Source organism: Parus major, chromosome 5 (assembly GCF_001522545.3).
Source record: "Parus major isolate Abel chromosome 5, Parus_major1.1, whole genome shotgun sequence".
Classification (NCBI taxonomy): Eukaryota; Metazoa; Chordata; class Aves; order Passeriformes; family Paridae; genus Parus; species Parus major.
Genome location: NC_031774.1, coordinates 18,500,573 through 18,528,200, shown reverse-complemented (window position 1 = coordinate 18,528,200; position 27,628 = coordinate 18,500,573). Strand labels below are relative to the sequence as shown.

General features: G+C 39.3%; 1 protein-coding gene across 2 annotated transcripts in view; it reads left to right on the top strand.

Moving 5' to 3' along the window:
* Positions 1-27,628, top strand: part of SLC1A2 (solute carrier family 1 member 2) — an 88,400-nt gene that overhangs the window by 28,247 nt on the left and 32,525 nt on the right. For both annotated transcript variants that reach the window (XR_001522268.3, XM_015631586.3), the window contains exons 2-4: positions 24,153-24,292; positions 25,451-25,603; positions 26,198-26,448. Coding sequence is in view for 1 of the 2 variants with exons in the window: in XM_015631586.3 (XP_015487072.1) it covers positions 24,153-24,292; positions 25,451-25,603; positions 26,198-26,448 (544 nt within the window). In the remaining variant the exon portion in view is untranslated. The remainder of the gene's footprint in view (positions 1-24,152; positions 24,293-25,450; positions 25,604-26,197; positions 26,449-27,628) is intronic.

The window sequence follows — 27,628 nt, the reverse complement described above, 5'->3', positions numbered from 1 at the left end:
ATTTGTTTGACAGTATTGTATGGAACCTTTTTCTTTCCCCTAAGACACTGAGCACTATTTTCAGTATCCCCAAAAGGAATTCATATAGCAGATTATTTCCATGCTCCAGTAACAAAGTTTGGAGATGGAAATATTCTTTGATGTCATTGTAGACCCTAATTGCTGGAATAAAATAGAAGATTTCAAGCTCCCCTCTACAGCTTATCAATACTGAATGATTCTGGTTTTTTTATTGCTTGAAATCTTCATATCTGAGCTAGACAAAACTGAACCGGGAAGTGTAGTTAAGTCTTTGGAAGATGTGTCACAGGGAGGAAAATTATGGATTAGTATCTGTGAGATTGTAGGGAATAACTTTATACTTGACAGGAATAGAATTTCTGCTCCTACCATTTCAGTCAGTCTACCTTTTTGGACAGACATGTAATGAATGAGATTTGCATCTACAAAAGCAGGAATGATATAGCTCCTTCTTCCTACTGAGGTGAATCTTCCCTGGCATGTAGCTCAGTATTTTCAGGGCCAGGAGCCCACATCCTCCTATCAGGCAGCCCTGAGGTTTGAGTGCTTTCTCTGAAAAAGAAATAGGAATCCCCCATTAACTTTACTACAGCTTGGCTCACGTTCAAAAGTGTGGAGTCTTAGAAGAACAGCAGAGATCTGGGTTCTGTCTCAACTTGTCCAGCCTTTAGCAAACCTTTTGTGTTAGAGCCCTGCAGATTTAGATGATTGTACAGCTCTGGAGAACAGTATCCAAGGGAAACATGCTCTGTTCACACCTGTAGGAGGGTGATTTGCCTTCTACACTGGGTCATCTCAGCTGGCTGGCAGAATAATGGGGGCCTTCATTCTAGTTCCTTTCTGCTTCCTTTGAAGAAGCTACTGCTTGGAAAAAAGAGACCTTGTGTAACTATAGCTTTAGATTTTTCATCAAAATATAATCTGATAGTTGTCATGCAGCTGGCTCAGAAACTGCTGTCTGGATAATGCAGTGCCATGATGGGGCATGGAGGGGCCTAGCCCATCCTAGTCAAGGATGGCATAATCTGAATCTCTTAGACTCCTATAATATTTTAAAATATGTAACATGCCCTAAATCCCATACAGTTTTCATGACAATTATTAATTCTGATTATTGTGTTATTCAATTACTTTTCCTGTCTGTATCCTTTTTATTTGCTATGGAAAAGGGCTCCTGAGGCATCAGCTAAAAAGGGATGCATCCATTGACAGTTGAATGACCTTTAAGGCAGTTTGGGTCAGGCTGAGTAACCAAACAGGCTCCTTTTGTAAAACCTTTAATATTATCATTTCAGACAAGCTCGTGAGACCATGACTCTGGGTCTTATGTACAGGCCCCAGCATTAGGAAGCTGCACATAGTTCACAGCCCAAGAACTTCAGTCTCCACCTGCTGACTTCAGTCTCTAACGGCTGAGCATAAGGAAGATCTTTCAAGGTTCTTTTTTCTTTGAAACCAGAGGCAAAACTGTGCTATGGGCATGAGCAGAAATGTATCAAGTAGATTACAGAACAAAAGCATCCTTGTAAGGACCATCTTTCTTGTCATCTCTTCATCCTTTGAATGAACACACAGAGGTCTGTAGGAGCAAAATATGTCAGTTCTAGAGCTCACCTCTTCTGGACTAGGGCAGACTCAGACTTGAAATAGTTTGTATCAACTCAGAGATTTCAGAGGCTCTAGTGAATTATTTTCAAACAGCATGTTTTTCCCCTCATGTTTGTTTTCTCTGTTAGTTTTAAAGTGTGAATCAAGGCTGTACCTATTTCTCCATGAGTAACCAAACAGGAGAAGAATCTGCACAAACCAGCAGCTAAGCACAGAGAGTGACCACAGTGAGGGCATGTTGTTTGCTGTCTGCTAACCTTGTTCCTGAGTGCCAGTCACAGATGCACCTCTTGAAGCGTTATTAAAACAGGAGCTAAACCAAAGCTGCTCCATCAGAGAAAACATTTTGTACTCTCCAGCACTTTTAATTGCACAATAGTGCATGCTTTGTGCCCCTCAAAGATTTGACGTTTGAGTGTACCCAGGGAAGTTTGTTTTGAGGGAGGTTTTTTACCCTTGTACATTAAAGCTAAGTAAGAGAAGGTGTCTTTCCTTATGAGGTCCTGACCTTATCTTTAGAAGTTAATAGCTCCCATTAAAATTTCCTTCTTTCTGTTTTCCTTGTGTACACTCCTTTTATGTCAGAATGCAAAGTTACGAAACTGGAGTTAGGACATTCACATGCATTTACAAAGAACAAAGGTGTATTCATTCAAGTTGTTTGTGATGTTTGTTTTCTTACTTCTATAGTTCTTTATTAATAATTCCTCATTTTGAGTCTTTATCCCATATTTCATATACCACTTTGGTTACAGATTGCTTGGCATGGATACAGCAGATCCAGCTGTTTAAAAATATAATTTGACACCACCACCTTCTTATGACAGATTGCAGTAAAAAATGAATGTTAATTCAGACCACATTCAGAGACATTAAGGTGGAATATCCCAAGCATGGACCAGGAAGATTTAAATTCATGAGCACTGTGAGAGTTACAGTCAAGGTAGGATGAGAGCAGAATCTTCCAGTCTTGCTTCAGATCTATACAAATACTGAAGCCCTTACTAGCCAGAAGTTACTTTTCCTGCTTCAAATACTACCTCATATGTTAGAACTCCTCATCTGAATGTGTCTCCTTATCCTTAGGCATAGTTTCAGGATCATGCCTCAGTAAAAAGTTCTTTTTTAATAGCTACTTTTTGCCTGCTTCTAGGTGAGTGGAAAGGGAAGAGCAAGCACAAGTGAGCTGCTGCTGCTCCTCATGCCACTGTTCTCTTGTCTAGCACAACAGGTGTCTCACAGCCCATGCCAGAAGAGCCAAAAGGGAAGAAAAGTGTCTGCAGAGGAAAACAGACTTTGCATGACTCCAGGACAATGCAGTTGCAGTGCTTCTGTAAGACCTTTCTCATCACTGCAGTGTCCTACATTCTCCTCTGGCAAAGGATTTTAGGAACAAGCTCTCCTGCCCCAATAGCACTGCATGCAGGCTGATGTGACAAGGCTGCATATTCGCTCGTTGAAAATGTCAACAAACAAGAAATACCTGGTTACTAATTCTCTTTCCCTCACAAACACGTTTTCTTCATACCACTGGCAGGAGCCATTCTGACTTCATTGGCAACTGGCAAAAGACACATGGGGAGGGTTGATGTTCTGGCCAAATTCCACTTCAAGCTTTATGCTAAGGGTCACCTTCACAATACCAGTTGTCCTTTCATAACTTCTGTGTTGAGAAGTGTGAATGTTTCTGTTGTCATAATTCATCTTTGGAAGTTTATTTCCCATTCTACATTGAAGGGAAGTAAGAAGCATTTAATATTCAAAAGAGCCAAATCCACTGCCTGTAGGTTGGGCTGCTGGAGCTATGGAGGCAGACAAAAGCAAACAGTGAATAGAAATATTGAACACTGTTTTTTGAAACTCTGATTATTTACATCCAGCACAATCTTCTGTACAAAATTCAAGTCGCTGAACTTACATGAGGTTTAACATGGTAGATTTATAAATATGTATTTAATTTTTAAATCTGAATTACTATTGGAATTTTTTATTTGGTTTTTAAGTTCATAACTATTCTGTGGGTTAAATCTAGTAAACACAGAATGGATGCAGAAAAGAAAACATATAATCCAGCACAATGACCATGGAATAGAATGGGTAAATTGGGTTCTTCTGTTGCCTTTGCGGCAAGTAGTGGTGGGCCAGGAGAAACCAAAGTTTTGGGTTTTGTTGAATCTCATTTGCTCTTCTCCACAACTGCTGCTTGGAGAAAGACTTGAAGGACCCAGGTTGCCATTATGTAGCTCAATAACGTGCTTACAGTGTGCTTTCCTTTAGTTACATGTGGAGTATTTATTTTGCTTCACCTTTGTGTAAGAGATATGTGTGAAAGAAACTGCCTGCAAAAAGTCAAGGTCAAGTACAAGTTGTAGGAGAGGTGGGGAAGTTTGACCATCAGATTGTGGTTTTGTGTTGAGTAATTTTTTTGCAAATGAGCTTTCACCTTTTCTGTCCACAGTCAAATACTACTTGAATACAGCTCTATTACATGCTGCTTTGACACTTTTTACATGGCCCTATGACACTTTACTCTGCAAATGCAGAGTTTCAAAAGCTCTTAGAGAAATTGCAAATGCATTTCTGCATTAAAGAATCTTTTCTAATCTGTATGCCTTTAATATTTCTCAACAATGAAAGATTTGGCTAGGGAAAAAGATGTTCAAAGATGTAGACATATGGGACATTGTTTAATGTATTACATATAATTAGAGTTCTATTTGTTTGTTACAGATGACAAACATGCTTATTAGTATACCTTGGACATACTAGCATTCAGTTTTATCTTGCTTCCTGAGTTAACCTGGTTTAACAACTTCTAATACTAACCTGGTTTAACAACTTCTAGTACTATCCTTTTTTACATTACCATTTTTGTGTTAAGGCTGCTAAAAATTTTCCACTGTTACTTTACTTTTGTTTTCTAATAGGTTTTGCTTTTGAGGGGAAAAATGTTAATAGATTTTATGTGCAGCCATGTTTATGGATGCTCATAATATGTATAATATATATGTATTAGCAAGAATAAACAAAGTCAGCAGCTGTAATTTTCTTATTTTGCTTTAGTAGAAAGATTCACACTTCAACCTTTGTAATAATTCATGAGACCCCTAGTCAAGAGTCTGCAGAGTAGAAATTGTAAATTTACTGCTAGTTTAACTCTTCTCTGAGGTTATACACCGAGGAGTGGTGTTATGAGTATGTATCTTGGCAAGTAGTGATGACATGTTTGTTTTGGTATTGCATGTTTGCATTTGATAGACCTCCTGGGATTTTTCTTGCTTATTTTTTATTCAAAGAGCACATGGAGACCACATATATATTGCTTTATTTGTGTTGAACAGCTGAGGGGTTTATTATTCAAAAAGAAAAGCATTAAATTGCAATAATGATGCTGTCACAAACTAAAACATAGGGTTTCCAGAATTCTATGATGTTTCATAGAATGAATGGCCCAGGGATGAAGGAAGTTTAAGAACATTGAGGTAATGTTGTGAATCTGATTTTATAACAGATATTTAAACTGCCTGGAGGAGCTGTGTGAGAAGGGAATGTGCAGACAGAGATCTTGGGACATGTTTTCTTTTCCTGGTATGGAACTCAATCCCTTCAAGCTAAACTCAGATCAGAACTCCCCTGGCTGGATTATCAAACTGTCACAATGTGTTGCTGTTGTCTTGTCATAGTAGTTGTAATTGGGGTACCCAGATGGTTTCCCATTTTTTTAATAGCCTGGGCTTTAGGTCTGGTGATGGGAGGAGTAACACATGTCAATGTCCCTTACAAAGATGAAAATATGTGTAGACCTTAGGTAATCACAGACCTTCATTTTAGCCTGTCTAAAATGAGAATGTGTTCCAAACTTTTCTGAATTTTTCTCAAGCTCTGAGTTTTGACTAAGCTCTGAATTAGGAGTAAATAGGCACTCTCAATTGAGAGACATGGTAATGTCCCACATGATAAATTCCTTTATACCTGGGGAAAGATATTGCTGAGATTTATGTACTCCTAATTTTGGTCACTCATAGAGCCAGGTCTTCTCTTCCCAGAGAAAGAAATCTCTCTTCCTTTGTAGAAGTGATAGAAAAAAACAAAATAAGACAATTCCTAAGTGGGCTGAGGCCTTAAAAAATTGTATAAATATGTATCTGTCAATGTGTGAGAGGCAGCAGCTCAGAAAATAAATTAAACATAAGGAGATTATAGGGGCAGGCAAGTGAGAGACAAAAAAAGAGGTGTGCTGACCTTGCTTAACTTGGAAAAGCTAATTAATAAAGAGGAAAAACATGGTTCAGGATTCAGCGTGAGGGTGAGCTTTCTTTTAGGTGATGCTTATTAACAGCCTGGGACATTACAGATTAATGGTCTGAAGAGCTATTATTTCTAGTAGAAGTAAGTGAGTCTAGACTGTAGTATGATAGTTCAATGACTTTATAGAAAACCTGTGAATTATTTTGTTCTTAGACTCTTTTAAGTATAAAAGCTTCTCATAGGGAGGCATGGAGGACTGACCTTTTATGTTCCAAGGTAAGAGTAAAGGGAGTTGAAGTGTGGTCATTGGCACACACATGAATAAAATAAGGGACATCCCCTTTCCATTAGATGGTGTCCATCTTACACAGTTGTAATGATAATAACACTTCTTTCATATAAAGCAAGAACTGAGAAGAGAGGCAAAATAAGCAGATGTTACCATGGACAATGAAATGAGTGCCAGAAGACTCATTTATGGAGTAATGGATACCAGGTGTGTTACTTCACCGTTAAAAATTGTAGTAACATTCTGCTGAATTTTCCCAGCCTTCACCTTCTTTTATGCTACATGCAGATAAAACTTACTTGAAGGTAAAAACAATACTGCATTTAACATGTTTCACAAAACTGTGTCCATACTATAAAAATGCTGTGTTAACAAAGCAAACCAATTTTCCATTTAATGACTTTAAAATAAGATTTTCTGCTAGTGCAGGTGTGCATTTCATCATACCAGACAGTCTGTAACACACTTCTGCAAATGCAGTAACAAGCCAAGTTGTTTTTAGCCAAGTCCTGTGTGAGAGGAGGGAGAGCAATCAGAATAGTGGGCTTTTTCTTCATATAAACAACGCAGGAAACTGTAATAGGTTATGGCATCCTGTGGCCTTTGATATTATTAGTGCTAAGCAATTCTAATAGGATAGTCAAGTTCCATGTTTCTAGAGATAAGTAACTAAAAGAAAGAGATGCTGAGAAGGTTTTTATTTGTTAAAAATATGCAGTCAAAATGCACAGATTCTATATTTTCATTCAAAGGTCAGATTTCATACATGAATACAACAGGTTAAATCCTTATTTTATAGCTTTGCTCTCTTGTGTATTTTTGTACTTACCTGCCTATGCCATATTTGTTCACCCTTACTGTTCATGTTTCATGTTTATTTTTAACTGTAGGTGAAGAATGTATTTTCTCCTCGAACACCTATGCTTTCTGTTATAAATAATCCCTTGCAAAACACCTGTGAGTCATTATTTGTGCTACTAATAAATTAGCAGGCAAGGCAGTATTGAAATGCATGGGAAAACTTAAGCGTATAAAAATGTTTTGCATTAGTCTTTGCCATGGAAGTGGTCAAATGACTGAGAGCCAGAGGCAAACATGCAGAGGTCATTAATTGTGGTTCTTACCAGCTGTTATGCTTGTGGTGGAAAGGCCTGGTAGGTAACTTGGGCTTGTGGCACCAGCAAGAGTGATGGCGTGAGGTGCTGCTCTGCCCAAGCCTCTGCTGCCTTCTGCAAGCCTACACCAGCTCTCAAACCACTGTGGGGAGTCAAAACAGCTGCAGGGAGCATACCTCCAGCATAAATCATATTTTCTAGCACCTGTCACTCTAAAGGTGTGTGTGTGAGACTATTTGGGTAATTTCAGATGAGTTTTCTTCCTTCTGAAATGGGACCCTTGTGCTGTTCTGGTTACAAAAAGAATCATGGCCTCCTGTATCAGCTAAAGATTGTTTTTTCCATTGTTTTAAGCTTCAGTTGCTGAAGAGTTTTAAAGCAGAATAATGAAGAAGGAGGCAGAATAGGAATAAATCCACGGTTAAAATAAAGGGAAGCGTTTTATAAAATTATTTCATTGCCACCTGTCAATTAAAGCCCAGGACAGAAAAACTATAGAGGAGTTCATTGGTGTCCCCAAATTTACGTTAGTCTGGGATAAAATTTGATCTCCATGAAGTTCTTAGGAAATTAGACTTTCCTGCATTCCAGTTTGCCTTCTGATACTATACATCAATACATAAAGTGCTTGTTTTAGAAAAAATGCACCATTTTTTTACCAGCAGAAGATGTGCCCATTCAGCTCCAGTAGGCTTCTGCTGTGTACTCAGAGGGAGAAGAGATCTTTCTCTTTGTAGGTGGTGCTGTGATTGCCAGGCAAAACCCTTCTGAAATCTGCTAAAAGTAAAACTTCATAACGTGTTAGGAAAGCTGAAGACAGTATTTGTTCTGATGGAATTCATCTTTGTGGCAACTGGTAATGAGAGTTTGCTGCAAGCAGTTGAAACAAGCTGTGCTTTTGCCCCTTGAAGGTTCAAGTGAACCTGTCAAGAAATATAATAAATGTAGTAATTATGGTAAGAGGAGTGATGAATTGGTTCTGGCTTTAAATTTTTCAAAATGTCACTCTCATACACTTCTAGAAGGTGACTTTTACCTGAGTTCTGGGAAGCCTGCCTGCGTGTGCAGCATGGCACAGCTGGAGTTGCTCTGCAGGCAGGTGGTGGGGACAGCAAGGAATGGGGAATGGCCACCTGCTGCTGTGGAGGAGAGGAGCAGGGACAGATGAAGGAGATGAGACAGGGAGAGAAATTGGTCAGAGAAAATGCTGAGGGCTCCTCTTCAAGAAGTTAATCCTTTGATATTTTCTCAGGAGAAAATACTTCGATTTTGATGAATCTTCTGGTTTCCGTCAGCTGAATGAGCTTGCTCATCGTTTTTGGGGCTGGTCACAGTGCTTGTGTAAATGTCCTAAGGGACACTTGTGTATTTTGAAACATTCTCTGCCCAATGCCACGTGAAGGATGCAGTGGCCAAAAAGCCACAGGAGATATTTGCTTTGGCCACTCACCAAGCAATGGGCTGCACCAACAGCTTAAAGAAGCATTAGCAGCAGAAGAAACTGAGTTAAGTGATTCGAGAACTGCAAGACTGACCTGTTCATTTGTGTTACAGTAAATGCAACCATGAAAACCTATAGTTTTAAGTAATTAGAAAGTAGCAGGGTTAGTGTATGAGACTTAAGCTGGGCAGCGAGAAAGGGAAAGAGAATTGAACAAAAATATGAGGTAACTTCAAGTTACCTCAGTGACTCCATGATGGCTCAGGAAAGACATGATTGCATGGTCACAGATTTTTCATTCCCAGAGCTTTTAAAATATTTGAATAGTACAAATTTTGTGCTTTGATGGGTGTCATTTCCTAGTTAATCTGGCAGAAAAGTAATAGAAGTTATACAGATGCATAACTGTAGGATACTTGGGCCGGGCAGCAGAGTTTTAAAGAGCATGTGAACAGAATTCTTCTTCAATTAGGTTTGTTGTGCAAAACAGTGTTTAAAAATTTTCCCACTTAAATCTGTATACTAAATATGTAGCCAAAGACAAGCAATTAAAGTAGTACACACTGTATTGTTTCCAGGGATGCAAAACTAGGTCATGTACTCTGTGGATTTTTAATAGCAATTTTGACACGAGCCTGAAAGCAACAAACAAGTGCTGCAAGGTGCTATAAAACTTTGCATCCTAATTTCAGAGCATGATTAAATGGACACAACCACAGCATTACTAGTCCAGTGTATTTTTAGGGTGTCCATTGTGGCTGCTTCTCCCCCTTTTTGAAGGAACAATTGTTTTGTTGTTTTTTTAAAACAATTGAATGTTGTTTTTGAAGGAACAATCTGCTGATGGGGAAGAAGCTGTAAATGTGAATGATCAAGACATGCACTGGCTTGCACTGAGGACCCCTGTGGTCACTGTATTGACAACCAGAGCTTGGGTGAGAGTGCCAGGAATCAGAAACAGTATGGCCAGCTGGGACTCCGCTCACTGCTGGCTACAAACAGCAGGACAATGGCAATGAATCATTGTTTCAAGTGTCCTTTGCTATTAACGTTTTCAAGCAACTAAATAAAAATGCAATAAAGAAAAGCAATATAACCTAAAACCTCCCTAAAGCCTCCTAACTAAATAGTTAGAATTTTCTAGATGATCTAATATAATAAAAATAACTATTAGGCCCTTTCAAAGCAGTATTAGATTCAACATCCATAAGTACTTAAAAACCTAATATTTGGCCATCATTAAAAAGATAAGCTAGAATATGTACAGCCATTAGCTATAATTTGATATTTAGGCATCAGTTGTTTTCAGTTTAAAACTCTGTTTTAAATTGGGTTTTTTTATGAGAAGTCACCTAGTAAATTCTAGGGCTGAATCTTCCTGTGGTTCAGTGGCTAGGGACCAGTTCAGTCAACCAGATAAACATGCACTTAACTTTAAGGATGTGTGTAAGAGCTGCCAAGTTAACACACAGCTGTGTCCCAGGAGATCTCTTTTTATTAGATTAAAAGACCAGAAGATCATGTTTGGGTGTGATGTGCTGTAAAGTGAGCCTCCAGTTGTGCGCATTTCCTCTAATGTTGGCCTGGGGATGAGCCAGTGACAGCTGAGGAGTGTTGTGCTTCACACAGTTTTACTATCCCATTTCAAACTCGTGTGGAGACATCCGTTGCTTAGACTTTTAGTGGTGTGAGATTTTTTTTATTTCTTGGCATTAATTTCCTCCAAAAGTGAATGAGATTTTCCATAGCTCCACCTTTAGATAAACATTCAAGTGAGTTTCATAGAACTGTCATTAAAAACTCAGCAGAAGCCTTAGGATTTATCTTATGGGAGTCCATTATGGGGCATAAACTTTCTATTCCTTGGACTAAAGCACCCTGCCATACATCACCATTTTGCTGGACACAATGTTTATATAATATGCTTTGGAATTCACCATGGAATACATAGACATAGTGCATGTGGTTTGGGTTAAGACCATTCTGTAATTTATGATTGGAGATGTAGATGAGTGTAATTTAAGCTAAAAGTCTGCAAGCTTTCTATTTTTACAGTGTGTTCTACAGAAATTCTGAAAGCCATTTTAGGTTTGGTTTCTCCTTAAGAATCTGGATTATAGATCTCACAAGGTAGAAAGGGAAAAATTGCTTGTGGTATGTCCTGCTTACTTTTTCTAACTTTGTTTTGAATTTATGTCTGGATAATACTTAAAACCCTCAACCCACAGAATGATGAATGCCAGGACAGTACTTTGGGAAATACTGTGCTACCTGCTTGTCTTATAGTCCTGTCCTGGGTATCCAGAGCTGCTCAGTGTCAGAGATTTCAAACCCAGTTAAATGACCTGTCTAGTTTTACCTGCTTCACTCTTCATGTTAAAAGACCATGGAATAACAGGAAAATTAGCCATTTTAGGTTTCCAGTAACTGAAAAATTCAAGTTTCCATTTTGCATTTGGCCAAGGTTAGAAAATCCATCTTAGTTTTCACAGAAGCTCTTGGATCCTTACGCAGTGGCAGTAGTTGTATCATGCAGAAAACCAAGTTCAGCAGCTCACAGAAAGGCAAGCTGCTGTTGAACCTCACTAGTTTTGGATATGAATATTTGTCTTCAACACTGAAACAATGCTGTTCTGTGTTGAAGGGAAGCACCTAAGAAGAGACCACCAGGCTCAACTGCAGTATTTCAGTTGAGGCTACTCCAAGTCATGCTGCAGTCCACTGGACAATATTAAATAAGCAAGAAAAATAAAGTATTCAAGGAAATGCCTTGTTAGAATATAGACTTATGGAATGCCAAAAATAATCTTGTTCCTGCTATTGATTAAATTCTCTCAACTCTTTTGCATCTGTAAAATGAGTGTAATGAGTGTCTGGGGGAGACAGGCAGATCTTTGGATGGAGTGGTGCATGCGCTGAGGGCATCACATGTTTCAGGTAGAAAGGAACCCAATCACCCATCTTCAGGTCCATAATCTTAAATATACCTACCTTCTGAAAGCTATTTTGCATTTATGAGTTCCCACATTAATACAATAGGTTTTCTGGGTGTAGCTTCCCAACAGGCATCTCTGATATGTTGGTCAGAGAACAATAGAAGCAGATCACCTGAGCAACCTGTTTATCTGAATGTCCATTCCATTTCATGCAGCTACTAGAATAAATTACTAGTCCATGTGAATGGGAAACTTTCCTCCTTTCACAAGATTGTGGTCAAAGTGTGGTTACTACTGTTTTCCATTTATTTTAAAGGCACAGTATGAAAAAAAGGCTTCAAACCCTAATTACAAAGGCACATGAAACAAAGAAGATGCTTTACACTGGGTGAAAGTCATTGCTGCTTTTTAGGACTTCCTCTGTAAGAAGTCTTTTTGAGTCCAGTAGATGGCATGCACTCTTCAGAGCTTGCTGTGTGCGATCACAAATGCTCCTTCAAGGAGCACGCAGAGTTCTGTTTTTAAACTCTATCCCAAGAGACTCTGTTATGCTACACGTGATTTTTCTATAATCTCTTTAACATACTACAGGGACTTAGTATGCCTTCAAATCTAAATTTCTTCACTTTTTCAGGGCCCAGCCCAGGTAATTTTTGTTGAGATATGTTTCAAGGAACATGAGCAGTTTGGACAAAGCAATTTTGTTGGAGAAGTAGTTGTGATGAAAGCAGTATGAATATCTGGCTATAATAAAAGTGTAGCGACATTAAAAGAGAAGCAAGCATTGTAGGTAAGAAAAGCTAAAGAAATAAATAAGAGAAAAGAATGGCAAGGAGTTTCTTGAATGAGACACATTTTGAGCTAAATATGTCATATGGTGAGAGAAAAAGCTTAAAATGTCTTCTTTATTTCTTTTCACCCTGTGAGGTGATACTGTACTGGTGAACAAATACAATCTGTTTATAATATTATGCTATAAGACTTCTGTGCTTTCGTCTAAGCTTCTGGCACTCAGAGATTGCTGTAGTAAATTACTATCTTTTTAGTTGTAAGTCAGATTTTGGAGAACAGCTGAGAAAGACCATTATCTGTACTTAGAGGAGAATTAATATCCATTTGGGTACGTAGGAGCAAATTGGGACTTGGAGTTTTCATACACTAATTCAAATTCTGACATTTTCTGCATAGAAGTTCAACTGTTTTCTCATAGGCTTCTTAGTAGTTGCTCTTGTGCAGTTTCTGACTCTGTCCACAATGGTTCTGGAAGAGAGCTTTTCCCTACAGGAAGCACTGAGGAATGTTTTCAAACAGAATTAGTGCTGGATGCACTGTTACGTGCTGGCTTATTGACAAACATCTCATGGAAATGAAGGCATTTTTTACTGAGTTTTTGGATGCTTTTTGTTATCTGAAGCCTTGTCAAACTTGTACTTATCTTTGCACTTTGCAGCGTTTAGAGGAAAATATTGCAATGTGAAAGGTCAGCTATCAGACCTCTGCCACTGGCTGGTGGAGAGTAGCTCTGATGGTCGGGTTTGTTAATCTTGATTTTTCTAGTCTTCTAATTGATTGTGCATAGAAATCCTAGCAGTATTCAGTCATTTCTCAGAAAACAGAAAGTGAAGAGCTTTTAGTACTTTCAGAAGCACTTTGTTGGATATGTAGATTCTAAAGCATGAGAGGGAACTTTCATTTACAGGTTAAAGCAGTAGTACCTGTGGTCAGTGTTTTTAGCTGGAAGATAATTTGGAACTGTTTTGAAATCACTTGGAATTTTACAGCACAACATGAGTAAGACTCCTGAGGCATTAGATGATAGATGGGCATTTTCACAGGAAACAACAGGGAATTTTCAAAGTAGATACCAAGAACAACAGTCATGATGGGATGGGCATGGAAGGTTTTCCTAATTTTTTGGGTTTTTTCTTCTCATTAATATGCATCATACTTTTAAAATAAATAGTTAATGCACAGATTTGGTGAGAAAATAAACTAAGCAATTGAGACTGCATCCTGTTATCCCTAATGGTGTCTAGATGAATGGTAATAACTGTGTTCAGATTTAGTTAGGACTTGCTTAGTTGTAGAGTTCTGATGCACTACTTCAGCCATGGCTGGGGGAGTTACATGGCCACTATAAACTTTTTCCATGTGACTGATGTGGTCAAAAATCACTGGTGTGGACACCTATAGTCACACAAACCTGAGACAATTTACTTCAGGAAAAAAAGGCTTTCAAGAGCCATTACTCAAGAAATAAATTCATAGGAGAAGCTGCATTTTGTTTCCCCTTCTCATGACTAGTTCCTGCTGTCTCAGTCAGAGCTCCTTGATCAGTCTCTCATTCTGTGGACTATTCTGAATTATACAAAACCCCCACTCTTCTACTCCTTTTTGTCCCTAGCCACCATGTCTAGGAGCTGCTACATTTCTGGTCTTCTCACATTCTTACTGGCTTAATCTTTGCTTAGTGCCCTTGAAAACTATGCTAATCCCCAGTAATTTCATAGCCTTTTTCTTTGTGCTGCCTGGCACACCCCAAGTAGAAGCAAATGCAAGGTCATGATTTTACTTGTTTCAGAGTTTCTCAGGATGTAAGGAAATAACTTCTTGCACAAAGCACACTGTTATTGTATAATTTGCCATGATGATAATAATAAGATTCATCTTTAATTCTTCATCTCAGACTCACTAAATAATTTTTGGGTAATGAAGCATGCACAGTCTCAGATGGTTACACCACTATAAAGCCCTATCAGCAAATTGGAAGATATTCCACATATGCATTATTACATAAATAAATGATCATCTTTATGGTAGGTGTTATACTGTCTGGTCTAAACCACACTTTGTTGCTTTAGTCTCTGAATGATGCATAGAATAGAATCCCTGGATAGATAGAAATTCTTGTTTATTCCAAACAAAAAACAAACTGGTGGCCCTTCTTGCATATAGAACTGATATCCCTCTAAAGTCTGAAATACAGATTAAATCTGAATCTTGCCAGGGACCGTGGAAGCCTACTTCCACTAGAAGGACACTTGTCTGTGTGAGGTCTGAATAACTACCTTAGCTTTGTTGTCAGAAACTGTAGCTTAATCTTTTTCCATCAATTGTCACGACACTTATTAACTCATGTTAGTAAGTGTATGTTAACTCATTCACTCCAATACACACTCTCTTTGAGGTGTTCAGGTCAGGTTTTTATAAGATTAGGTAGCAGATGCCTGAAGGCAGTGCTCTGCAGGGTCCCAAATGGCTGTCACATGGAAGGACACCTGTAAAGCTTCCCTTGGCCCCCTTCCATCAGACCCACCATGCAGTGAGTACACAGGTGGTGTTACACATCTCCCCTTTTGCAACTTACTGCAGAAATTTCTACCTCTCATCGTTTCTAACACCTAGGTGTCATCCTGGTTGCTTTATCCCTATCTACCTGACACTTCCAAGGAGTTTCTAGGTATGGAGGTCTGTATAAAATACACTTATCTTCTTTCTAACAAAATCCATGTGATTTGGTGTGTTCTGTTGGCTTCATGTGGTTTTATGGTGCAGGGTTCCATGGAAAGTGAACTTCAGTTCATAAACTCTCCATAAAGACTAATATTCTTTTCCACACAACATGCTATGAAATGCTTCATGGAATCTAAGGTGTAAGTCAGGAAGAAAAATTGAGCATAAGAAAAGGCATTATCCATGCATTGCGGTCTGTCTAAAGAGATTATTGAAAGCCATGTATGTGGCCATAGGATGTGTGATTATGAATAGAAAAGAATTCCTGCCTGACAGATCCATCATCTTTACCTCTCTCATTATTCAGATGTAATGCTGCAGCTCAGTTAATAAATAAGTCAATACATTAGTCAGTCAGACATAAAGAAACCTTGAAAGGGAGAAAAAAGTCTCTTTTCCACAGTGACATATAAAAGACCTGGATAGATATGGAAAAAAAGATCATACACTTGTAAAAAAATTGTGTGATGTTACATTTAATTTTCCTTTGCTCCTGCTATCAAGTGGCCTATAGACTACCCTCTCTCTACAAGGCAATTAAGCTTCCTGAGCAAAATTTAAAAGCTGCAGAAACTGTTAAAGGAAGCATTTAATGAATAGAAATCTCATGACTATTCTAATAGGGTTTTAAAAGCGCAAACGTAGCATAAATTTAACAATTGCAAATTCAGGTCATGAAGAGTTGTTTTCTTAAATGATCTCATGGAACAATAGTTTAAAAAAATCAGAAGAGAGAGCTGTAACTCTCATGTAACTAAATCGGAGTAAGAAGTCAGGTCACACAGACCACTGTTCTTCTCAAGTTCAATAAGGATGCTGCTGATTAGATATTTGAATATATAATTGGAGCATCATAGAACTATTTATGTTGGAAAAGGCCTTTAAGATCACTGAGTCCAACTGTTAAACCTTCATTGCCGACTCCTTCCCCAGACCTTGTCCCTAAGTACCACATCTACACTAAATAACTCCAGGGGTAGTGACTCAACCACTTCCCTGGGCAGCCTGTTCCAATGCTTTTTGGTGAGGAAAGTTTTCCAGATTTTTAATCCAAGCCTCCACTGATGCAACTTGAGGCCATTTAGATTGTTTTATCCGTAGTTGCTTGGGAGACCAACCCCCACCTGGCTGCAGCCTCCTTCCAGGCAGTTCTGGGCAGTGATAAGATCACCCCTGAGCCTCCTTTTCTCCAGGCTAAACAACCCCAGCTCCCTCAGCTGTTCCGCACAAGACTTGTGCTCCAGAGCCTTCACCTGCTCCATTGCCCTTCCCTGGACATATTCCAGGACCTCAATGTTTTTCTAGTAGTGAGAGGCCTGAAACTGAACACCACGTTTGAGGCATGGCCTAATCAGTACTGAGTACAGGGGACGACCATTGCTCTGGTCCTGCTGGCCACACTATTGCTGATCCAGGCCAGGATGCCATTGGCCTTCCTGTCCGCCAAGCTGGTTCACGTTCAGCTGCTGTCAACCAAAACCTCCAGGTCCTTTTCCACAGGGCATCTCTCCAGCCACTTTGCCCAAGCCTTGCAAGGGGGTTGTTGTGACCCAAGGGCCTCAGGACCCAGCAACTCCCCTTGTTGAACTTCACACAGCTGGCTTTGTCCCATTGATCCAGCCTGCCCAGATCCCTCTGCAGAGCCTTCCTGCCCTCCAGCAGATCAACACTCCCATCCAGCCTGATGTCATTTGTGAGCTGACTGAGGGAACACTCATCCAGATCATTGATAAAGATATTAAACAGGAGTGAGCCTTGGGGAACACCGCTGGTGATTAGCTCTCAGCTGGATTTAACTCCCATCACCACCATCTCTGGGCCTGGCATCCAGCCAGTTTTTAACCCAGTGAATAGTGCACCCGCTCAAGTCACAGGCAGCCAGCTTCTGCAGGAGGATACTGTGGGAAATGGTGTCAAAGGTTTTACTTAAGTGCATGTAGACAACATCTACAGCTTTTCTTTCATCCATTAAGTTGGTCACCTTGTCATAGAAGGAGATCAGGTTGGTCAACAAGGACCTGAATTTCATAAGACCATGCTGGCTGGGCTTGATCCCCTGGTTGTTCAGATATGCTTGTGATTAAACTCACTCATATGATTATATTAAACTCACAGCATGTACAGGAAATGATAACTCAGAGGAAACAAAATGGCTGTAAATTGTTCCTGGGAGAAAAGTTATTTTTCCTGCTACAAAAAGGCAAGTCATACTTCAGGATGTTGCTTGTAATACCAGTCCCTAGGCCAAATCAGGCTCCACAGTAAATTTCCACTCAGAATTCATTAAAGTCTCACAAATAAGAAGAAAAAAAGCCTACATAATACAGTTAAAATTCAATAGAAGGGCTTAGTGGCAGCAAGCAGCTTAAAACCCTTGTTAATGCAGAAGCTTATGTTACCCTTGTTTGTAGTTTTGTGGTTTTGGTTTTGCACATTTTTTTTATTTTTGTGCAGAAGCTGAGACCTGACCAGACTATTTTACTGATATATAATGCAACATTTAACACCTAACATTACATAGCAAGAGTGATGCAAAAGGTAACGTGTGTTTTCCACAATAAAACTATTTCAGCTGTTTCACCTGCATGGCCTGATATATTTTGGCTCTGTTTGCTGAGCTTTACCATTTCCAGTTTGAAAACTGTATCTAAGAAATGAAACCCTCTAACTATAGCACATGGCACGGGACACTGAGACAATATAGTCTCAGGCTGTCTCCCTAAAGAAGCTCAGCAGCTCTTGTTGTGATATAATTAATTTAAGCAGCAGAAAACAGTTTGAACTCAAACTAGAAGTTTCTTGCTGAACTCATGCTTGGACCCTAATTTCACAAGAGTTGTGGCAAACAGTTTGGACCCCTTCCATCCAGCTAGTGAAATCCCTTTTGTTCTGGTGATGTTCCATAAGTTTTCCTAGTCACTTGTCTTTTATCTAGCAACCAGAGCACACCTTTTTCTACATATGAGACAGGAGTGAACTGCTTATGGGGTGGAGCAGATCCATACTCCCTCTCCCTGTCATGAATACAGCATGTAATCCTGTATAATCAATGTTATACTGCCTTTTCAGGGGAAGGGGAAAAGATACAACCCTTATCCAAGATTTGCTGCTAGCAAATATTCTTCAGGGCATATTAAGCACTCACTTACTCCCATGCAACTCCCACTTGCTAGGAGGAGCTTTGTCAGTGAGGAATCACTGTCCACCAAACTTCATCATACCATTTTTGCCATGGCTTTTGAACTCCAGCTACATTTGAACCACTTGTCTAGGTACTGTGGAATTGGCAGACGAGATTTGCAGTCCATTCACTTTTTATTCTGAGGTCAAAAAAGCTGATTCAACTTTCTATGCCTCCTCTTTTTTTCTTCTTTCCTTAAGAAGACCAGTCCTTCTAGAAACAATTGTACTTTTATAGCTGCTATTTACTCATTGCTTCAGAAGAGACCAGTACTTGGTTTGACAACAAACACATAGCTCAAGAGATATTCTTAAACCCTGACCTTAAGCCTGTCTGTCCAAGGTTGTTTTCTCAAGTACAGCTCTTGCTAACTCTATTGAAGTAATTGCTACAAAACAAAGCAGACTTTTATACTGAGAATACCTGCTTGATTAACTGACAGAGCTGAAATACCTTGAACAGAATAAACATGATCTCTGTTAATTTGCCTTGTCTCCAACATCTGTTTTCAGTAGCCTTGTTATGGTCTTTGCCTACATTTTTCTATAAATGAAAGACTATTTTTTCCCTCTAGTCTGTAATCTAGGTTTATGCCAAGGTGGAGGAGTATTTGGGAAAATGGAGAGTTCTTTCCCTGACTGAAAATAAAATGGAATTGTCACTCAAACACTGTGTAAATCATTAACCCTTAACTTTTGTGAGGAAAAGAGTTACATTTGGTAGCCAGGACACCAAGGGAAAGCCAACAGTCCCCCCCAGCCTTTTGATCATAGAAACTTCAGTGTGAATACGAGAATGAATAAGTTGAAGAGATACAGAGAGTAGATTATTCCAGAGGGAACTGAAAGAAAACCAGAGGAAAATGCTTTAGGAGAAATAGGATAAAAAAACCCCAGGGACCTTAGTGCTTTAATAAATTATTTTCCTGCATTTTGGCACATTATGTGTAGCAGCCAACAAGAGAAACAAGCTATAGCCTTAAAAGTGCAGATAAATAAATTATCTCATATAGCACTGTATATCTTACATGCAAAACTATCTGTAAATATATAGATAATGTTAATTCAAATGCTTATGGACAAATTCTTTTTCTTGTACCTTGTACATATGGTGAAGATGAAGGGCAGTAGCTAACTTCTGGATTATTTAGGCAAGGGAGTAAAAGGGAGTAAAACTCCTTAAGAGGGAGTAAAACTGAAATTTAACTCTGATACTAAGTTCTAATAATGCACTTATGTATCACATTGTATGGGTAAAGCATATTTGAAATCAGTGAAAATATAGACTGTGTTCATTTTGGGACAGTTCTATACTCTACTAAGGTAAATAAAATCAAATCTTCTGGGCTCAAAGGAGTTTCTCTGTTTTCTAGGGAAAGCTGCCTAGAAAGGGAGAAGGGTAGGTGACAGAGCTAAGCAGAACATCCTGCTAAATTATTCAAAGGCTACAATATATGTCTAGCTCTTGGTATGTGCTGTTTGGTATGATCTGCTGTTTCATGTGACTACTTGACTACTTATTTTCCAATATTTTGTTCATTTTTCATAAATCCTGACAGTGTGATTAAGCATCTGTAGTTAGCAGTATTGTGTTTGAAGGTCTTGGTACTTATGAGTTCTCTGTGGACCTCTTTTGGAGCTTAGCTGTTTGTCTGCTTGTCACAATGACATAAGAAAATAATGAGCAGAATTAATTTATGTCTTTACGTTCTGGCCTCAGTGGAGTTGGACTAAAAGATGTTTTGGTCAGATGGGTTTCAGATAAGCATTCAGAAAGGGTCCATTGTTTGAATAACCATAGAAGCTCAGCGCAATGGAATAATGATTTATTTAACTAAGGTAATAATTTGCATGTTTGAGAGATCACAGCTGCTAAAATGTGTTCTTCACTGTTCTGTGATTCTTACCTATGTAGAGAGGTACCATTAACATTGAGATTAAATTAAGGGTGTTCAGTTGTGTAGGAGGGCCTCTGGTTGTTGGTACATCTCTGGCTTTGTACTTGAGTACAGCACTGCCCATGAGCTGGGGTGTTGTCAAGCTCCACTCCATCATGCATTCATTTTTTTCCGTCAGCATGAAAGCGTGAAGCAGAAGAAAGCCTTATACATGTTTAAGTCCCTTCCCTGAATGCTTTAACATGGCTCTGTGGCCTTAAGGGTATGAAGAAAGCTGTGCATGTGAGTGTGCAGTGTGAGTGGGAGACAGCAGAGGAGTAGAACAGATACGAGGGGATCTGGTTTGTAGGGGCCCGTACTCTGCCCTGACTTACATCTGTGCATCTTCCATTGACTTCAACAGGCACTTCTTGCTGTTATCTCATTGTGTGACTGCAGGTTTCAGGTGAAAAAATTCTGCATTCTTCTGGAGCTAGGTATCATTACAAGATGCAAATGGAGGCACAAAGCCGGCACAAGGAGATGATGTCTCAGTCCATAAGACAAAAATTAATTTCTGTGACTGAGACAGACATATTTTCCTCTTCTAGTAATTCAGGTTTTGTCATGTGCTACATAAGAAGCTTCTCTTAACCTTCACAGAAGGTTTATATTTCACTATTTTTTCTCCTCCTCTCCTCCCACAAAATAGTCAAAAGCCTGAACAATACTTCCTCCCTGGTCCAGTGATAAATATCTTGTTGTTGAAAAGCAGTGCTAGATTCTTTATGGTATGATTTTTCATGTTCTGATATTCTTCTGTCATCACTTTTTGTAACATGGATGCAGAGTTAGTGTATTTTCCTACTGTGTTTTTTTTCTTTATAAAGTCCATACTCATCAGAATTTCAGTCCATGCTGAAGGTTCACCTACAATCTTGAAAAGGTGGAGAGTGTAAAACTTTGAAAAGTGGAAAAGGTTCCAGGAAAGCAAACTAAGATTAGCCCAAAGTAAAATCATCAAGTACTTCTGTTTGCTGATTCATTTCAGTTCCACCCAATTATTTACTAGTGAGCAAGACTCCAAGGTTTTCTTTTGAATTAGTTTCAGCAGTCCCTATTTCAGCGTTTCTGAGGAATATATAATTAACCTGTAGTGAATAATAGGTCAGAACAAGTTATATATTCTGTTTGGAGTGCAAGTGAAACTAGTTGTAATCCTCGGTTGCAGAGTTTGGACCCCAAGTTCCTTGGGGTTTTGGCACATTTCCACCGGTGATTTCATGGCTTTGGGGCCCACGTGCATGAAAACTGCAGACAGTCTTATCTTTCCTTTAATTCCTCAAGTGGTGCACATCATCCCCTGGCTAATCCTTACATATCTCTGATACTTGCATGGATAAGTCTTCAAGAAGCAGGCAAGCCTCACATTTGAGCTGTCAGAATGTTCACTGGCATTCTTTGTTATTTCACTGTCAGCAGCACATTTTGTTGTGACCACTGTTGTGAAATATTTTTAAAATTGCAGAATAAAGATTACAACACTTGGAGGGGTTTTTCCCCCTTTAACAAGAAGAAGAAATAGTCTCCTAATGCATTTCCAAATGGTGCTATTTTTTAAGCCATCAAGTGTAACAGAAAGAAATGCAGTTTTCAGTTTGAAAGGGAAAATTGTAGAAATCAAAATGCATCAAAATGACTGGATTCTTATTACAAGTCTAATAACTTCCTGTTGAAAAACTTACAAAGACAACAATCTGTACAATATTAAAATAAAAAAGTTTTGATTCATGGGGGTGAGATGAGACAATGGGTGTTCATGAGAAACTTTATATAACTTTTCAGATCTGTTTGAGGCCTGTAAATTTCAGTCTACTGTTGTAGAAGATTTTCTAAAATCTTGTCTTAATCTGACATAAAACCAGATCTCAAAAATAATTTTCTTGGTAATAACATTTTTTTTTGTTTACCTATTTCTCATATTTACACAGCCTTAACTTCCAGGGGAAATGTTTGATTCATAGTGTTTTTAGTATTTTTTTCCAATACATTTTAATATTTTGTATATAAAAAGGGAGACTATTGCTAACAATTTCTCAGCTATTGAGAAGAGTAGAGGTATGACTTTTTCAGGCCTGCTCTTATGTGTGTATCACTTTGTTTTGGGTTTGTATGGCCTGCTTTTGGTAGTGGGGGGGCACGGGGTGGCTTCTGTGAGAAGCTGCTGGAAGCTTCCACCATGTTCCTGAGAGCCAATCCCTGGCAGCTCCAAAGATGGATGTGCCACTGGCCAAGGCTGGGACAGTCAAGAATGGTGGTAATGCCTCTGTGATAACAAATTTAAGAAAAAGAAAAACAAGTCCTTATTGCACAGATGTAACTGTGGCCAGAGAAGAGTGGGGTGAGAACATGTGAGAACAGCTCTGCTGACACCAAGGGCAGTGGAGAAGGAGAGGGAGGAGGTGCTCCAGCCACTGGAGCTGGGATTCCTCTACAGCCAGTGGTGATGGCAGTGCTGAGGCAGCTGTGGCCCTGCAGCCCATGGGGATCCATTGGGATGCAGAGATTCACCTACAGCCCATGGAGGAGCCCCATGCAGAGAGGGGCCCTGTTCCCACACTGAGGCAGCCTGTCCTTGAAGGACTCACCCTGTGTAAGAGGGACCCACACTGCAACACTTTGAGGGGCACTGTTGCCCATGGGAGGAAGTCATGCTACAGCAGTTGTGGGAAGACTGTGTGCCCGTGGGAGGGACTCACGTTGCAGCAGTTTTGGCAGGAGTGCTGCTCGTGGGATGGAGCCACACTGGAGGAGTTCACAGAGAGCTGACTCCTGTGGGAGGGACACCGTGGTGAAGCTGGGGAAGGACTCCTCTCCCCAGGCAGTGGGAGAAGCTTCAGGTGATGAACTGACCACAGCCCCCATGCCCTGTCTCCTTGCATCGTTGGGGTTGGAGGGAGGGGTGGCAGGAAGGTGTTCTTAAGGACTTATTTCACTTCTCATTATCCTGCTCTTTGTTAGTAATAAATTTAACTCATATCCTCAAGCTGAGGCTGTTTTTCCCGTGACGGTATTTGATGAACAATTTCTCCCGGTCTGTATTTCAACCCATGAGCCCTTTGTTTAATTTTCTCTCCCCTCTCCAGCTGCAGAGGGGAGTGAACGAGCAGCTTTGGTGGGTGCCTGGCATCCAGCCAGCATCAGCCCACAGCACACTTCCTCAAATATAAACCAGAGTTAGTAAAAAAACTTTTTCCTCTAGCCATTGCCAGACCGAAGGTTTTCTTGGGAAATGCATAGTTTTCTGACCAATTTTCAGTGGCAATTGTTCAAGTCTCATTACAACCAAGTTAAAAGTATTCTCTTGAGCTCAACATTTTGATTATATTAAAATAAAATGTTAATGTTGAAATTAAATGTTTTCAAAAGATTAATCAAAATGTTATTGAATGCTTTATTTTGCAAATAAATCATAATTTTTAAACTATTATCCTCAGTTGGAATTAAATAAGCTATTAAAATCTATACTTTCCTGCTAATAAAAACTTTGTTCCTCAGCTGTCTCTCCTACTTTAGTAAACAGCCATGGTCTTTGGTGAAACTGAGTTTTTTAGCTCCATACCAGTAGTTTAGCCCATAAAACATTTGGGATGATATGTCCAGTTAATTAATTTTGATTGTATCTTTACCATTTGAGAAATAACTACAAATACAAAAAATACTGTGAAGGCTACACCTTTAGAAGGACACACCATTGCCATTTCAGAGACTTCTTCAGAGCAGTAAATATGCAGTGCTTATGAAATGTGGGAGGTGGTGGAATATGCGTCAGATTCCCCAGTTATATATGATGGATGTAATCCAGACTTTCCCTTTTGGCATCTTGTGCTATAACTTCTACTTGATTTTCACTTTTTATTCTAGTGCCAACAATATGCCTAAGCAAGTAGAAGTCCGGATGCATGAAAGTCATTTAAATCCAGTGGAGCACAGATCCAAGAACTTATGTGTGCAGTTCTGCCAGTCCCTCCACAGGAATCTGCTCCTGACTCTTACTGTGTTTGGTAAGCTGTATGTGCTGCTCTGGACTCTCTGTGTGTATCTGCATTTGTTCCTGTGGCACCACAGCCTCTGCCTGTGGTCTTCAGCTGTTCCAGCTGAACAGCCAGTGACTGAATAGGATGCCCATGGGCACTTCTTGTGTGTTTCAGGTGAGCAGGGTATTCCTGACACAACACAGAGCAAATCCACACCACTGAGGTATCTGGTTTGGAAAGGAGTGTGATTTAAACCCCAAGGCCAGTCAGTGTCATCCAGCAGAACTGAATGCGCTACACTTTTTTTCTCTCAGTGATTTGGAAAAAAAAAAAAAAGAATAAGACAAAAACTCTACAAAATTTTCTTTTTTCTCTCAGTTTACACTTCACTGGTTTTAAGGTTGTCTTTCCTCTCTGTAGCTGTAAGCCAACGCTCCATGATCTCATCCTGAATACTGCCTCTGGCTTTAGCAGCTTCCAAATATGGAACAGTTTGACATTTTATTGTGGTTCACTGGCTCTTCGCCTGTTTCTTTTTCACTGAAAGCCCAACAGCCATATGCAGCAAATTTGTAGACATACTCTTGTTATTGTTTGAAAAACCAGCTGCAACTGGTCTTGATCTGTAAATCCATCTTCATATTTTCAGTCTGCAAAACCCCATACTTCTGAAGTGCTTGCCTTGGATCACGTTTCAAAGGTGTACCTAATGCTGTCCAAGGAAAAATTTTAAATACACATATATTTTTCATTGTATCAAAGAAGTACTTCATAATCATGGTGGCTGTGAATCCCAACACAAGCTTTGCTATCAGGTACATTTGGGCTTGGGATCAGGGGAAAAAAGGCATCCTGGATGTAAACATAAAATACCTGTTCACAAAAATCATGTTATGAAAGTAGACATGGCATTTTTTTCCCTAAGCTATACTTTAACAGCCTCAATCCTGAGCAGGAGGTTTAAGTTTTATCACTTTATCCACATAAATGATGAGGAGTTTGTTTGTGATTTGAGAACATCAGGACAAGGAGAAGGATGCAGAGCATCAAAAAAAAAAAAAAAAGGAATAAGCCATGAGCCCTAAGAATCAAGTTTTCTTCAAAAAGAAGAAAATACTGTGCATTATTCCACATCAGGCAGTTCCTTCTGATACCCACCTGCTCCTTTTTTTGTTCTTCTTCCAGGTGTTATCCTGGGTGCGGTGTGTGGGGGTCTTCTTCGTCTAGCAACACCTATTGACCCTGACATCATCATGTTAATAGCCTTCCCAGGAGATATACTTATGCGGATGCTAAAGATGCTGATCCTCCCTTTAATTATCTCCAGTTTAATCACAGGTAAAATACATTAGTCATAAATACTTTAGGATGCTTTCTACAGATATCACCTGGTTTGCTTTTTGTGATGTAGGAAGAATAATGGTGTCATCCTGTCAGCATTTTGCAGTTGCAGGGGGTATTTCAGAGTAAATTTCTGAATAACTTGGTCGGTTTTATTATGTATGTGCTCCAGTGAATTTATTTCCAAACACATGTGCACATGCTACCATCAGATATTGGACCTTGCAAATAAAATGGCATGACACTAGTGACCCTGGACTTCTTGAAGGTGTAGTGTCAGCCAGACCATTACCAGTTTGCAGAAGTCAAGGGCAAAAGATGGTAGAGATCTTCTCTATTTTTCAATGCTTCCTCTACAATTAGATGGAGTTTTAAATACTTACCTTCAAATTATTAGCAGTAGACAGTGCACACATAAGAATTAGAGGGAGAAGCGTCAGTAATCTGTCTTGAGGGGAGAATATCACAGGGATGAAAGTAGGCACCCATAGGTACTCATTAAACTTTGAAAATTGTAAAAGGATTATATTTATAATTATTGAATTGGATATTGAGTGTCAATGTATTTGCTCATGTCTTAAACACCTGCAGGACTGTCTGGATTAGATGCTAAAGCAAGTGGCCGCCTGGGGACAAGAGCCATGGTCTACTACATGTCCACCACAATTATTGCTGCTGTGCTGGGTGTGATTCTGGTTTTAGCCATCCATCCAGGGAATCCAAAACTCAAGAAACAGCTTGGTCAAGGGAAGAAGAATGATGAAGTATCTAGTCTGGATGCCTTCTTGGATTTGATCCGAAACTTGTTCCCTGAAAATCTGGTTCAAGCATGCTTTCAGCAGGTAAGTCCTTCTGCTCCTTGGTAATATTCTTTACATCTTTTACTTGTCAGGGTTGTCTGTAGAGTTAATGTCATTGTTTAGGTTAATCAGAGAAATAATGACGCAAAGAGGAATACAGGTCTAAAGTCTTGAGCAGGTAAATGAAAGAACATTATTTATAGCTGCCTTGGTTTATGTTGTAGTTATTTAAATTCATTAATTTTTAAATTAAGTTTATTTTAGATTTGTTATTAAGTAAACTTTAGTTTCCTCCATGTTTTTCATACAGTATCCATGGTCATGAATTCTGGCTTGGTCATTGACCCAGGTAGAATTTTAACTTGTCTGTTAGTTACAGAGATGATGGTTCTGCAATGCCCTGTTTAGAATATATGGATGATGATCATTCCAGCTCGTTGTCAAAAATGTACCCCAAAACCCAACCTCTCATGACCTCTATTGCTGTGTTAGAGTCCAGGTGAAGTGGGGATTATAGATCCAAAGGGCTGACCCACCTACAGGTGGCTCCATCTCACCAGCTTTGGAGCATGCTGGGAAGGAAAGATGCTTGCACCATGTGTTGCTTGCTCTGTAGGGAGATAATTTTGTTTTTCACCAGTGCTTAATCAAAACACCTTGACTTCAAGAGGTAAAATAAGCTTAAGCATATTTTTTGTATGTAAGCTGCTTTTCCCTCCAACTGAATTGTTTGAAAGTAATGCAGACAGGGTTTTTTGGGGGCTGTTTTTTATTTTTATTTTTTAAATTTTAACCCGATTTGTTGCCAAACCTATTCTTGAGTGTTCCTGTGTGAAATTATGTGATAGCTGGTGCTGTCGTTATAGCCAAAGAAAAAAGTAAAGAGAAAAGGGGGAAAGGAGAAGAAGCAATGGGAAAGTGGAAGAATGGAGGGTGACCTCAATTGCCAAAAGGGCTTGGATTGCTTCACCTCTTACATGGACTTCAACATAAAAACATATAATCCTTGGGGATTTAGAGAGAGAACATTCTCAGTATTTCCAAATCATCACAGGAATGTCAGTCATGTGGTCAAACAGTTGGTGGCTAAACATCACATGTAATGGGAAATGTATTTTTGCAAAATTGAGTGAGGGAAATCAGGGTGCTTTTGTTTTTTCCTTCCTCTCCCTCATTTGAACTGAGGGAGAGAAGAGAAGGAGAGAGGAGGAAAGAAGAGAGG